The 15,556-nt window shown below is 36.6% G+C and overlaps 1 protein-coding gene across 1 annotated transcript in view; it reads left to right on the plus strand.

Annotated features, from left to right (window-relative positions):
• The window catches only part of LOC146402252 (uncharacterized), a 1,625,488-nt gene extending 1,610,841 nt beyond the window's left edge, over window positions 1-14,647 (plus strand). Inside the window, exon 8 of the mRNA XM_084959870.1 lies at window positions 11,655-14,647. Within this exon, the coding sequence (XP_084815996.1) occupies window positions 11,655-11,692 (38 nt within the window). The 3' untranslated portion in view covers window positions 11,693-14,647. The remainder of the gene's footprint in view (window positions 1-11,654) is intronic.
• The last annotated feature ends 909 nt before the right edge of the window (window positions 14,648-15,556 follow it).

The raw sequence follows: 15,556 nt of genomic DNA on the forward strand, positions 1-15,556 counted from the left end.
ACTGCTCTCTCTCCAAGATCAAGGTTAAGAAGAGAACAAGAAACAGTTATCTAAGTCAAGAGCTGAAATAGGGATACCAGTTAGGAAACTCTATCAGTGAACCAGATGGGAGATGATGGTGGCTTGGATGTAGCACAGAGCCAGGGAAAAATAGTGAGATATGGAATACATTTTAGGTTAAACTAATAGGAATTGTAGAGGAATTGGATATTGTATGAGATTAAAAGAGATGAATTAAGATTAATTTTAGGAGTTCCCGTCGTGGCGCAGTGGTTAACGAATCCGACTAGGAACCATGAGGTTGCGGGTTCGGTCCCTGCCCTTGCTCAGTGGGTTAACGATCCGGCGTTGCCGTGACCTGTGGTGTAGGTTGCAGACGCGGCTCGGATCCCGTGTTGCTGTGGCTCTGGCGTAGGCCGGTGGCTACAGCTCCGATTCAACCCCTAGCCTGGGAACCTCCATATGCCGTGGGAGCGACCCAAGAAATAGCAAAAAGACAAAAAAAAAAAAAAAAAAAGATTAATTTCATTTTGCCTCAATTATGATCCTATTTTTGAGATGGTAATAATTCAGAGATGAACAATATGAAGAAATTAAAGTCAAAAGTCTGGGGTATATATATATATTTGGAGATGTATCAGTTAAAGATACCTATTAAGTACCCATGATGAGATTTCATATGGTATATTGAATATTTAGTCTAAAGCTCAAAAAGTCACAAGGATAGTAATGTTATTGAAGACCACGAGATTAAATGACAATTTAAGAGGTTCATACAGAAGGAAAAGAAAATAGAGTTTATTCTGGCCCTATTTTCTATTTAATTTCAAAGTGCTATTCTAAATGCTTTAAAGAAATGATTAAATGAGATAATAAATGTGTACTTATTCAATCATTACAAAACTCTAGATGAGAAATAATGTTATTATCCATATTATACAGAGAAGAAAATTGCAACCTAGAGAAATTAAAAATTAAGTAAATAGAACAAGTTTGCACAACCATTACAGGCTGGAATGCAAGACCAGATCTGACATTTCTCAAAGCCTGTTTCATACTGTGCTACTCACTCTTTTCTAACTAGTAACAGCATCACTATTCTAAGGGCCAGAGCTTACCTGAATGGTAAAGGAGCATCTGTCTTCACCAGATAGCATACCACAGATTCTGGGGAAGTCCACAGTTTATAGATACAAGATAATGCCTTGATGTTCTAACATTTCCTGTATCCCTCAGATCCCAAGACCCACTTCCATAGCCTCTGCTAGAACTTGCCTCTCAGTTTACAGATACTCTTTTCTGTTAACCCCTGGATTGCGATTTCTATGAAATTCCTATTTTCAGCCAAACATGGAGCACAATCTCTGCCTAGAAGTAGTACTTGCTGAGTGAAAGAATTACTTCTTGCTGAAAGAATGTATGTTCCCTATTAATATGCAACTTTTCTCTTGGTTTAGTATGTTAGAAACCCCTGCTTCCCTTCTTTTTCCTATTTTAAGAATCTTTGTAGGAAATTAACCTTGATTGCTCTCAGTAGGTCAGCTTACCAACTGGAATTTTGGCTTTCATTGAGTAAATTTGTCCTAAACAATGAAAGAAAGCTATAATTCATTCTTTTGGGCTTGGACTCTCAGAGAAAAGACAGCCAGGATTTCCAGTTGTGACTCAGCAGAAACAAACCTGACAAGCATCCATGAAGATGCAGATTTGATCCCCAGCCTCGCTCAGTGGGTTAAAGATCCAGGGTTGCCAAGAGCTGTTGTGTATGTGGCAGATGTGGCTCTGGACCTGGCACTGTTGTGGCTGTGGTGTAGGCAGGCAGCTGTAGCTCTGATTCGACCCCTAGCCTGGGAACTTCCATATGCCACACCTGAAGCCCTAAAAAAAAGCAAAAATTAAATGGAAAAAAAAAAGAAAAGACAGCCAAATTACCTTCCTGGCTTGTTAAAATGCACATTCCCAGATTTCACCCCCCAAAAATTTAGAATGAGGAAGTCTTTAAGGAGCGCTCCAGGAAATCATTAAGCACTTTAAGATTGAAAACCTATACCTATCCTCCAGGATTTGCCTAAAGGTGCCTGATAACCCCCAATTTGTATTAATTGGGAAAGTTTTGCCTTTAGCCACTTCTCTAAAGCACAGACTTGAGAGTGGACATTGTTAGACCTGAAGTTAAGTTGCCACTCAGTCAGAGGTACAATCCCCTATCAATTTAACCATTCTAGGTTTATTTCCATTCCTTTGAAATGAATTCTCTCCTAGTCTCTCAATACTTAAAAATTGTTCAGTCTTTGTAAAGGACATAACAATAACTATATGTTTAATATTTATAACAGTAAATGGTAACATCATAGATTTTATTAGTAGCAGTGGTAGTTTACATAGCCTGGCCAGATTAGGCAGGCATGTGGTCTTTGTAGAGGTGCCCTGAACAATCCATCTCATGAACAAGTTTTTCTTTTAGGTCACGATACTGGCCTCTGTAAGCTTTAAGTTCTAAGCAGGCTCATATAACAATGCTAAGGGATAAATGGAATAAAGGTGCAGAAGTATATTAACATGTAAGAGAGGAGTTCCCGTCGTGGCGCAGTGGTTAATGAATCCGACTAGGAACCATAAGGTTGCGGGTTCGGTCCCTGCCCTTGCTCAGTGCGTTAATGATCTGGCATTGCCGTGAGCTGTGGTGTAGGTTGCAGACGCGGCTCGGATCCCGCGTTGCTGTGGCTCTGGCGTAGGCCGGTGGCTACAGCTCCGATTGGACCCCTAGCCTGGGAACCTCCATATGCCGCGGGAGCGGCCCAAGAAATAGCAACAACAACAACAACAACAACAAAAGACAAAAAGACAAAAAAAAAAAAAAAAAAAAAAAAAAAACCATGTAAGAGAGGGCTTGGTTTTAGTGGTATTTGAAGAACTGCTCAGCTGCTTGTGAATGGGTCAGACGTACCCATCAAACCTTGTCCTGTTTCTGTAACAACAATGGCTATATCCAGATACACTATAAAATAGTGGTTCTCAAGCTTTTTGCTCTAGTGTGACCTGAGTAACTGGAAGTAGATGCTAGGTCAAATAATTGTAATTATATCTTTTGGAAGCCAACCTGGAGTTGGGGCATCTGGCAAAAGTAAACACAGTGATCGTGAACTTCCAAAATGATGAGGAAACATCTTCCTGTCTCCTGTCTATACTCTGCACAGACTGGTGAATCCTGTCATTCTTAATCCTGCCTAGGAAATAATCCCTTTGGCTTACTTCACCTGGGATTCAAGAGGCAGGGGAAGGTGTCACTCAAGTATGCCTTTGGTTTACGTGTACCTAAGAGTCTTTCTTCTCTATAAAATCTTTTTGGAGAACAAGAATCTGCTACAAATTTTGTCCCTGGAATTTGGAATGAAGACTAACAACAACAAAAAATACTATTTGCCTAAAGCATTTCAAAACAGCATAGTTAGAAAGGCTTACATTTTCACAAATGGAAGTAAAAATTATAGATTTAGGCTAAATATGATATCTAAGGGAAAGAGTTAAATGATAAAATGAAATTAAGAATAGAAAGCAAGGACCTATGGTCAAGTAATCTATGACAAAGAAGGCAAGAATATACAATGGGAAAAAAGACAGTCTCTTCATTGTGTGGTGCTGGGAAAACTGGACAGCTACATGTAAAAGAATGAATGCAGAATATTCGCTTAACATACACAAAAATAAACTCAAAATGGATACTATAAAACTTCTAGAGGAAAACATAGGCAGAATATTCTTTGACATAAATTGCAGCAATATCATTTTGGACTTGTCTCCTAGGGTAATGAAAATAAATATGAAATAAACAAATGGGACCCAATTAAACTTAAAAGCTTTTGCACAGCAAAGGAAACCATTAAAAAAAAAAAAAACCTACAGAATGGGAGAAAATAGTTTCAAATAATGCAAATGACAAGGGCTTAATCTCTAAAATATACAAACAACTTATACAGCTCAACAGCAAAAAAGCCAACAACCCAATTGAAAAATGGGCAAAAGATCTGAATAGACATTTCTCCAAAGAAGATATACAAATGGCCAACAAGCACATGAAAAAATGCTCAACATCCCTGATTATTACAGAAATGCAAATCAAAACTACTATGAGGTACCACCTCACACCAGTCAGAATGGCCATCATTAATAAGTCCACAAAAAACAAATGCTGTAGAGGGAAACCTCCTGCACTGGTGGTGGAAATGTAAGCTGGTACAATCACTATAGAAAACAGTATGGTGGTACCTCAGAAAACTAAATATAGACCTAACATATGACCCAGCAATCCCACCCTTGGGCATTTATCTGGATAACACTTTCTTTTAAAAAGACACATGCACCCATATGTTCAGTATAGCACTGTTCACAATAGCCAAGACATGGAAACAACCTAAAAGTCCAACAACAGATGAATGGATTAAGAAGATGTGGTGTATATATACACAATGGAATACTACTCATCCATAAAAAGGAACAAAATCATGCAATTTGCAGCAATATGGATGGAACTGGAGACTCTCATACTAAGTGAAGTAAGTCAGAAAGAAAAAGCCAAATACCCTATGATATCACATATCTGGAATCTAATATACAGCACAAATGAACCTTCCCATAGAAAAGAAAATCATGGATATGGAGAACAGACTTGTGGTTGCCAAGCGGGAGAGGGAGAGAGTGGGATGGACTGGGAGCTTGGGGTTAATAGATGCAAACTATTGCCTTTGGAATGGATAAGCAATGAGCTCCTACTGTGTAGCACTGGGAACTCTATCTAGTCACATACGATGGAGCATAATGTGAGGAAAAATAAAATATATATTATGTGTGACTGGGTCACCTTATTGAACAGTTAGAAAATTGACAGAACACTGTAAATCAGCTATAATGGAAAAAATAAAAATCATTATTAAAAAAAAAAGAATAGGGATCAAGGACCTATGGGCAAGTAATCTATGACAAAGAAGGCAAGAATATACAATGGGAAAAAAGACAGTCTCTTCATTGTGTGGTGCTGGGAAAACTGGACAGCTACATGTAAAAGAATGAATGCAGAATATTTGCTTAACGTATACAAAAATAAACTCAAAATGGATACTATAAAACTCCTAGAGGAAAACATAAGCAGAATACTCTTTGGCATAAATTGTAGCAATATCATTTTGGACCTGTCTCCTAGAGTAATGAAAATAAATACAAAATAAACAAATGGGACCCAATTAAATTTAGAAGCTTTTGCACAGCAAGGGAAATCATTAAAAAAGACAACCTACAGAATGGGAGAAATTATTTTCAAATGATGCAACTGACAAGGGATTAATTTCCAAAATATTCAAACAGCTCAATAGCAAAACAAACAAACAAACAAAAACAACCTGATCAAAAAATGGGCAGAAGATCTAAACAGAAATTTCTCCAAAGAGGACATACAGATGGTGAACAGGCACTTGAAAAAATTCTCAACATCACTAATTATTAGAGAAATACAAATAAAAACTACAATGGGGTACCACCACTTGACACTGATCAGAATGGCCATCATCAAATAATCTGTAAAATAAATCCTGGAGAGGGTGTGGAGCAAAAGGAACCCTCCTACACTGTGAGTGGGAATGTAAATTGGTGTAGCCACTCTGGAGAACAGTATGGATGCTCCTTAAAAAAACTAAAAGTAGAGTTACCATATGATCTAGCTATCCTACTTTTGGGCATATATCTGGAAAAAATCTTAATTCAAAAAGATACATGCACCCCAATGTTCACTGCAGCACTATTTACATTAGTCAGGACATGGAATCAATCTAAATGTACAAACAGATGAATGGATAAAGATGCTATGTGTATATACACACAAACAATGGAATATTATTAAGCCATCAAAAATAATGATATACTGCCATTTGCAGCAACATGGATGGACCTAGAGATTATCATATGATATCACTTACATGTGGAAATCTAAAATAAAAGATACAAATGAAATGGTTTACAAAACAGAAATAGACCCACTGACACAGAAAGCAAATTTAGAAAGAGGAAAGCAGCAGGGGAGGGACAAATGAGGCATTTGGGATTAACATGTACACACTACCATATATAAAAGAGATAACCAACAAGGACCCCATTGTATAGCAAAGGGAACTCTACTCAATATTGTGTAATAACCTAGAAGGGAAAGGAATCTGAAATGTGTATATGCATTTGAATATATGCAATATATATATGAATATACATATATGTATATATGAATCACTGTGATGTACACTTGAAAACTCACACATTATAAATCTACAGCACTTCAATAAAAAATAACCAATTTTAAAAAAGAAACACAATGCATCACATGGGAAAATATCCACATGTTGTTTTATGGATATAGTAGCTAATAAAACGTATGTGATCTATGATCCTCTTTTTGTAAATTAAGTCAATTAACAATGTCTAGGATTAAAATAAACACCCAAAGTTTAAGTAATTGCCTCTGGGTGGTAGGATAATAAAGAGTTCAAATTTTTTCCCTGAAAAAATAAGAATAGGGGAAAAATTATTTTAAGGCATTTCAGATTAAGTTATTTTAAACATCAGATCCAAGGGAAGAGGTTGAATGATTAGATTAAGAATAGAGAGCAAGGTATGTTAAGACATTATAGGTTAGTATAAGTCACTTAAGTTAAATCTGTTGGGAGAACCTTACAGAAACCTTCAACTTGTGCTTAGAGGTAAAAATAATATCTACTTTTGAACCTTAGTTGTCTACTAGCCACTGCCTTAAATATTTCAAACATTTCATTTAATAGCAAGGCTATCTATTTGAGATGTCTGGGTAACAGAGGTATAAAGAGGCAAATTCAATTGTAGTCCCAAGTCTGTCTTTAGAAATTTGTCCCTTAGTAGAATGATATATGGTGTCGGAAATATTTACCATCTTTTCTGCCCAGTATGGTAGCCAAAAATCATATGCTGCTATAAGGCACCTGAATGGAGCTACTGCAGCTGAGCAAACAGTTCCATGTGGCTCGTGTGGCTTCTGTATTGAACAGCATAACTCCAGAAACCAAGCACTTAGCCATATGGTAAATGCTTGGTCAACAGACCTGTGATATCAGATAGTGCAATATATACTTTTGCAATGACACCTGAAAACTAAGAAGGGAGCTGGTCATTAAAAGATGCCAGGAAAGAACATTCTAGACCTACAAAACAGAAAATATGGAAGCAGGAATTAGCCATAAATTGAAGCCCTTCTTGAGTTTAGTGGACCTGAGATAAAACTAAAATGAGATGGAGCTGGTAAGGTTAGCAGAGAACTGTTCAAGCACGAGTTTAGCTAGCTGGGAGATGGAGGGAGTAACTCCTTTCCCTGAGTGTGTTCTTCAAGGATGGCAACTTTCAACTATGTATTTTTGTTCATGTACATTTAGGATAACAGTAGCTACTGTAACAAATGCTTCAAAAATGTCTACTTGTTCAAACATACAAAAAGTTTATTTTTACTCACCTAAAATCAAAATGAGCAGGCAACTCTACTCCAAGTGGTAAAGTGAAAGAGTGCACCCCTTTATTGTGGCTTTACTACTTTCAACAAGACCGATGACAATATTATTTCACACTCAGAAAGGGACTAAAGAATATCAAGGATGCATAGACTATTTTGTGAGCTATTCCTGGTTGTAGTGAGCATTAATTGTGCATAAATAACATGGCTTTGTCACCTGATGACGAGAGAGTAGCTGGTCCGTGTAGGTTAGCAGCAGATCAAGAAAAAGATAGAATGGATTTGGTGCACAGCAATACTGTCAGGCATATGGCAGTTGAGAATTAAACAAATGATGAAATGATGTTAGGCAAGGCAGTTTGAAATGCATGAAAGACATAATTTTTGGACCAGGATACACAAAGCTTATCAACCAATTGTACCCATTTTATGTGATCATTCCACTTTCCAGAACTTCCAGGTGCCAAATTTATTCCTTTTGATATTAGAATTCAGAATGTTGGTACGTACTTTTAGGGCAGGATACTGAAGACACTGGATTAGGACAAAAAGCATGTATTTGGCGATCAGTAAGCTGAAACTGGAGCCTGTGCATGCTGTATTGTATGATGGGGCATTAACAAATACATGGAGAAGCTGGACTAGCCATACTTCTGCACATCTGTTTCATTCACAATCATGCACTGGCGAACATTCTTCAAAAAAATTATTCCCAATGCTTGGATAATACTTTACATTCATCAAAAGTTATTTCCTTTAATAAGATATTGGAGGACAAATCACTTTAGAATGTTCTTGGGACATTGAGCAAAGACTCAGCCATGGCCAGAAACAAAAAGATGTAAAACACAGAGTCACAGAAGCTAAAAGCTAAAGAATAGGAATCTTCTACTTTAATACATACATCCTGTAGTCAAGTATGATTGGTAAGAGCAGAGGTTTGGGGATCAGAATTTAGCTTCATATTTTAGTACAACTATACAGTGGGAACATTACTTATTGTCAGTGTCTCCGTTTTCTCATCTGTAAAGAAGGACCATGAAATAGCCTACATTTTGTCATTTTAAATATTAAAGGAGTTAAATATATATAAAATACTGTGACTCTGGTGATTACATGTCCTATACACATATTGTTATCTTTAGTAACTTCTAGTTACAAGAGAGGGGTATCAAATCCCAAGAGTCTGAATATATTACTAAGCTGAAACAGCAGGACCTTTCCAATTTTTGTTGTTGTTGGGAAGCCTGGCACCTCCTGGGATGTAAAATATTAAGAGTGTCATGTTTGAAATGAGATTTCTTGAGTTTGCATCCTGGCTCTTAACCTGTTAACTGTGTGCTAGAAAAGTTAATTTTTTAAACATCTCAGTTTTCTATGTATTAAAAAAAGCCAAAGATGGTTTTGAAGTTGGAATGACACTTTTTATTTTTTTGATTTTTATTTTTTCCATTATAGTTGACGTACAGTGTTCTGTCAATTTCTACTGTACAGCAAAGTGACCCTATCATCCATAGAGACACTCTTTTCCTCACATTATCCTCCGACATGTTCCATCATAAGTGACTAGATATAGTTCCCTGTGCTATACAGCAGGATCACATCACTTATCCACTCCAAAGGCAGTTGTTTGCATCTGTGAACCCCAGACTCCCTGTCCATCCCACTCCCACCCCCTCCCCCTTGGCAACCACAAGCCTGTTCTCCAAGTCCATGAGTTTCTTTTCTGTGGAAACGTTCATTTGTGCCTTATATTAGATTCCAGATATAAGTGATATCGTATGGTATTTGGCTTTCTCTTTCTGACTTACTGGAATCACACTTTTTAGAACATTGTTCTCAATGCCTGGCACAAAGCCAGCACGCAATAGCATCAGTGTTGATGATGATGATGAGACAATAATTATATGCTGATCATTCTGCTACTTTATTCTTATCATGTAAAAATTATTTCTATTAAGCAAATGATTTAAAATCATTTGAATAAGCAATGCCATTTCTTAATACTAAGACAAAAATGTAGTATGATAACACCTTTACTTTATTACTGTTTTAGACTATCTCTAATTGTTACATACTTTTAACAGTTCGGTTTTGTACCACTAAAAGGAAAAGAGAAAATTAAATCAGTATCAATACATGCTTTAAACAATAAACATCTGTTAAGTCACTTCAGAATGTACGGATTTTGTACGGATTTTCAATAACACCTCATTGATAGAAATAAGGGTTAATGCATTACGACTGAGCCCTCACCCATATTTCAGGCACATAGCTAATATTTAAATATAATGTATTATACTCCTAACATTTGTGCAGACAACTCATGAACTAGAGCCTATGATTTATTCACATCTGTTATAACACATTCCGATAATTTATTTGGAAGAAAGCAATCTGCATTAATCATTTATTAATTATTAATAAAATATAAGCACTGCATTAAAGAACTGCTGTTCAAAAATAACCTTTTCTTCTTGAAGCCAAGATCTATTTAATTTCACCTTGCATTTTGTAACAATTCATCAGTCTTTCCAGTGTTGTCCTCTGATTTGACCCTGTAAGGTTTTGGGGAAACACTTTTTACCTACAGATAGAAATGTCTGTTATATGTTAAACTGCCCCCTAAGAAAGATATGTTGACATCCTTGCTCCCAGTAGTTCAGAACATGAACTTGTTTGTAAATAGAGATGGTGCAGATATAATTATTTAAGTTAAGAGGAAGTTGTGGACTGGTGCCCTTACAAGAATTCAGCCCATGTGAAGACAAAGACACAGGGAGAAGGCCATGTCAATACAGAGGCAGGGATTGGAGTGGTGCATTTACAAGCCAAGGAACCCTAAGGATTACTGGCCATCACCAGACACTAAGAGGAAGACATGGAAGCTATTATTTCACAAAGCCTTAAGGGGAAAAAAAAGTGCCAACATCTTGAGTTCAGACTTCTAGCCTTCAGAACTGTGAAGAGAATACCTTTCTATTGTTTTAAGTCACCGAGTGGGTGCTTTGTTATATCAGTCCTAGAAAATGAATAGTGTGCTTTTTCTGCCTTTGCCAGTATTCCTATAAATGTTTATAAAGACTTCACTGAAGGACCTTGTATGCTTAGGCTAGAGAGCCCCGAGTAAAAATCCCAACCTGCAGGAGTTTTGTACTGGTAAATTTATCTGAACCTCTGCATCTTCATCAGGCAGACAGGGTTAATCACATTACTCTTGCAAATTTATTTATAACTTTGATGATTTATACAGATTGCTTCATTTAAATTCTATGTTTTGTTGTTGTTGTTGTTTTGTTTTTATCTTTTCAGGGCTGCACCTGCAGCATATGGAAGTTCCCAGACTAGGGATAGAATCAGAGCTACAGCTGCCTATATCACAGTCACAGCAATGCAGGATCAGAGCCATGTCTGTGACCTACACCACAGCTCATGGCAATGCCAGATCTTTAACCCACTGAGCAGGGCCAGGGATAGAACCTGCATCCTCATGGATACTAGTCAGGATTATTATTGCTGAGCCACAGAGGGAACTCCTATGTTTGTTTTTTTAATAAAGCTTTTCTGGTAGAAAGTAATGACATAGTACTAACAGTAATAAGTATTAATATTTTTTATATTTCTTATGTCATTCACAAAGAGACAGCAATGACAGTTATGAGAAATGTCCTTGGTAACACAAGATAGAATTTATTCATCTTAAGAATTTCATGTGTAATTAATCAGCTTGAAGACTTTATTTCAACATTTCTGGCTTGTTTTTGCTTCTTCCCACCCCATAAAGACATTCTCAGACTTTGAGCAATGAGAGTAATTGTTCAAGCCCTTTGAAGTAAAATGTCAGTCAGAAAGGAGCTTGGGGTGGGAAGGATGCTCTTGGCTTATAGGATACAAGACAGATACCACTCCAGGGACCTCAGAGATAAACTGGAAGAATATTGGTTTGCAGTGGTTTACTTCATGTTATGTCTGGAAAAAGAGGGATGGAAGGAAGGGGAAGTGCAGGTTTTAAACAAAAGAAAAATGGAAGAAGGAAATGAGGAAAAGAATGATTAGAATTGTGCAGGTGTGTTCACTTACTTTGTACCACTCAAGCTAATGTACCAGAAAAATTATGGATTTGTTTTCCTCTTTTCCTTAGGATTCCAGAGTCCTCATAATATTTACACCTCACTCTGATGACAAGGATTTATCTGGTTAAAGATACAGTATATATTTTTCACGAAACCCAACACCTAAACCCATTTTTTAAACAAGGAGTTTTGTTTCAGTGCTGGAGGGAAAAGCAGCTTTGTGTGTTTTCTTGAGTAAAATGTATCCAACTCTTATTAAGATATTTATGCAATTGTCATAGGTGTGTAGAATAAGCAGGAAAAAATGGCTCTCAAAGATATCCATTCCCTAAAAACTAAACCCTATGTATATATTATCTTAGTGAAAGGCACTTTGAAAATATGGTTATAGTATGAACCTTGAGGTGGGGAGATGATTCTTGATTATCATGATGTACCAGATTTAATCAAATGAGTAATTTAACGTTAAGAAACTTCTCTAGCTTTGGTCAGAGAGATATGCAATGAAAGAAGGGTCAGAGGGGTATGTCACTTGAGAAGGACCTGAGCCATTATTACTGGCTTTGAAGAGAGAGGAAGGAGCTTTGAGTCAAGGGATGTGGTGGCTGCTAGAAGCTGAGAATGGTCCATAGCTGACAGCCAAGAAAAAAACATGCTAGCAGCCCAAGGAGCAGGAAATACATTATCCCCTAGAACCTCCAGGAAAAGCACACCCTTGGTTTCAGCCTCTTCTGTACTTCTGACCTAACAGAATTGTATGGTAATACATTTGCACTTTTAAAGTCACCAATATGTAGTAATTTGCTATAGATGCAATAGAAAACATACAGTAAAATGGACTATGAATCGTTATCATATTATGCAATGATACTGGATCTTTACTACTCTGTATGGTATAATCTACTTCTGTGAATTGATCCATTTAATACAGTTTTATTGAACATATATTTTGCACAAGGATATATACCAGTCACTGAGGACAACAGCTGAAAGAACAGACACTCCTATCGATTAAATTTTCAGAGATTGAGTTTGATATCTCAGATTTTTTTATTTCTATAAGTGATCAAGAGGCTAAATCTGGAGGTATAAGAAACTTTTTAATTAAGAAAACCAAGAATCAGATTTAATCTAATCAATGACATATTTCAGTTTATCAGGTTTAGAGAGGTCAATTCAGTAATACCACAGTGAATCCCAACTTGTGTTCTCCAGATATCTTTTTTTAATAGTTATTTTCCCTAATACAATTTTTTCTACCGTACAGCATAGTGATGCAGTTACACATACATGTACACATTCTATTTTCGCACATCATGCTCCATCATAAGTGACTAGACATAGTTCATCAGGATCTCATTGCTAATCCATTCCAAAGGCAATAGTTTGTATCTATGAACCTCAAGCTCCCCAACCACCCCACTCCCTCCCCTTCCCCTTTGGCAACCACAGGTCTATTCTCCAAGTACATGATTTTCTTTTCTGTGGAAAGGTTCATTTGTGCCATATGTTAGATTCCAGATATAAGTGATATCACATGGTATTTGGCTTTCTCTTTCTGACTTACTTCACTCAATATGAGAGTCTCTAGTTCCATTCATGTTGCTGCAAATGGCTTTATTTTGTTTTTTATGGCTGAGTAGATACCAGATCTTCCTAATCCAGTCATCTGTCGATGGATGTTTGGGTTGTTTCCATGTCTTGGCTATTGTGAATAGAGCTGCAATGAACATGCAGGTGCATGTGTCTTTTTTAAGGCAAGTTTTGTCCAGATATATGCCCAAGAGTGGGATTGCTGGATCGTATGTTAGTTCTACGTATAGATTTCTAAGGTATCTCCATAGTGGTTGTACCAGCTTACATTCCCACCACCAGTGCAGGAGGGTTCCCTTTTCTCCACACCCTCTCCAGCATTTGTTATTTGTGGACTTATTAATTATGCCAGATACCTTAAGGTCTTTGTATATTTAGTCATGATAAATGTCATGGGGGATAAATGAATGGACAGTTATCTTTGTTTTTCAGCAGCTGTTCAACGTCAGGTAAATGGTCTTTTTTTTTAACTGTTCAAACTCATTCCCATTCAGCTAATTTATTTGCTAAGTTGAATAGACTCTTATTAACTACCTCTTAAAAGAATTATTATATTCTCTAGCCAAAGTACCACTGTCCTGATCCAAGTCCCCATGATCTCTTGCAAGGATTTCTGTAGCACTGTGATGGTTGGACTGCCAACCAAAAATGCTGTTCCTTCACTATGCACAGTTCCATACATTGTCTATATTTAATGTTATAAACATAGAACAATTTTGCTACTCTTCTGCTGAAAGCCTTTGTATATATTTTCCTAAAAATAAACCACACATTCCCTAATATTGCTCTCAAGACTTCTATAAACTTGACTACTATCTGCTAAAATTCCCTATAACTCTCCCTTTTACACTCTATGTATCTCTCATTTCCTTGAAGATTCAGGTTTTCACACTGCTTTTTATTCTGCTCACAATACTTTCCCCCCCCCATTTGGTCTGTGTCTTTTTTACCCATACTTTGGCAACCAGCATTAAGACATTTTCCTTAGTAGCAGTTCCCTCACCAAACAGGTCAAGTTTAATTATCTTTATTATGTGTTTTCATAACTTCTCCTTTTATGTGGATCTTCACACTATATTGTATTTAATTTTCCAAATTAATAGAAGAGTCTCTCTTAAATGACAGGTATAAGATGACCCAAAATAATTCTGTTCCATAAATAAGAGTATATATCACTCCATTGTTTGGTCTTGTGTATTTTTACCAAGTTAAATTGCCTGGCCACCTGTCTTTATGTCAGTGTTTCTCAAATTACTTATTGACTGAAATTTCTAAAATTGCTTTTTGGAATCTATTAGCTTCATTGATAAGGATCCATAGAAGCAGAACTCTTTGAATGATACTTTGTTTATGACAGCTTTCCGGATTAGTTGGGCTGGATATAAAATCCTTGCTTTACAATTTCATTCCTTTAGGACCTAAAATGTATTACACTGGTTTCTATCAAAATGAAGTGTATTTGAAAAATTAATCTCGTGTCAGTCTTATTTTCTCTTATCCTGAAGTGATCTGAACTTTTTGCCTGAATGAACAGAGGATATTCTATTTCTTCAAAGTTGAGTAATTCTATTACAATGTGTCTTGCTAAAATCAACAACCTGTGTCAATTTTTCCCAGTTGCCCTTTCAGTATGAAAGTGTACATCTTAATTTGAGAACTTTTCTTGGGCTATATTTAATAGCACCAAATGTATATGTTTTCCACTGTTTTTGTTTTCTTTTTCTGCGTTGCTATTACACTGTACCTGATTATCTTTGCCTTTCCTCTATAGTCCTTTTTTAAAATCTTTTTATCATTGTTTTCATTCACATCTATAATTTTCATTTTTCTCTTTTCCATTATCTAGTTTCTTTATGAGATTCCCTGTGCTATCTATACACTCATGGCTTCTAGTTTAGCCTTTATTTTCATTTTTTTTTTCCATTTTATTTATAATCTTTCCTGAACTTTGTCAGCTCTCTTTTTAGGGCCTACTGTTTCCCATTATCTTATTTAATAATGTTTCTTTTTTTTTTGTAATCTTTTTGCCTTTTCTAGGGCCACTTCTCATGGCATATGGAGGTTCCCAGGCTAGGGGTCTAATTGGAGTTGTAGCCACTGGCCTACACCACAGCCTAGCAACACGGGATCTGAACTGTGTCTGCAACCTACACCACAGCTCATGGCAATGCCAGATCCTCAACCCACTGAGCAAGGCCAGGGATCAAACCCGCAACCTTATGGTTCCTAGTCAGATTCGTTAACCACTGAGCCACGAATGGGAACCCCTAATAATGTTTATAATTTTGGTTTAGTTTTAGCTTATTATGAAATATAACTCATAGCCTGAGGCCAATTTTTTTAGTATTTCTTCAATTTGTACAGGTCTGTAGATTGT

The sequence above is a fragment of the Sus scrofa genome, chromosome 6 (assembly GCF_054392235.1).
Source record: "Sus scrofa isolate SSC_HxYL_T2T_F1_AM1 chromosome 6, Sscrofa_HxYL_maternal_Yorkshire_Landrace_v2.0, whole genome shotgun sequence".
Lineage (NCBI taxonomy): Eukaryota > Metazoa > Chordata > Mammalia > Artiodactyla > Suidae > Sus > Sus scrofa.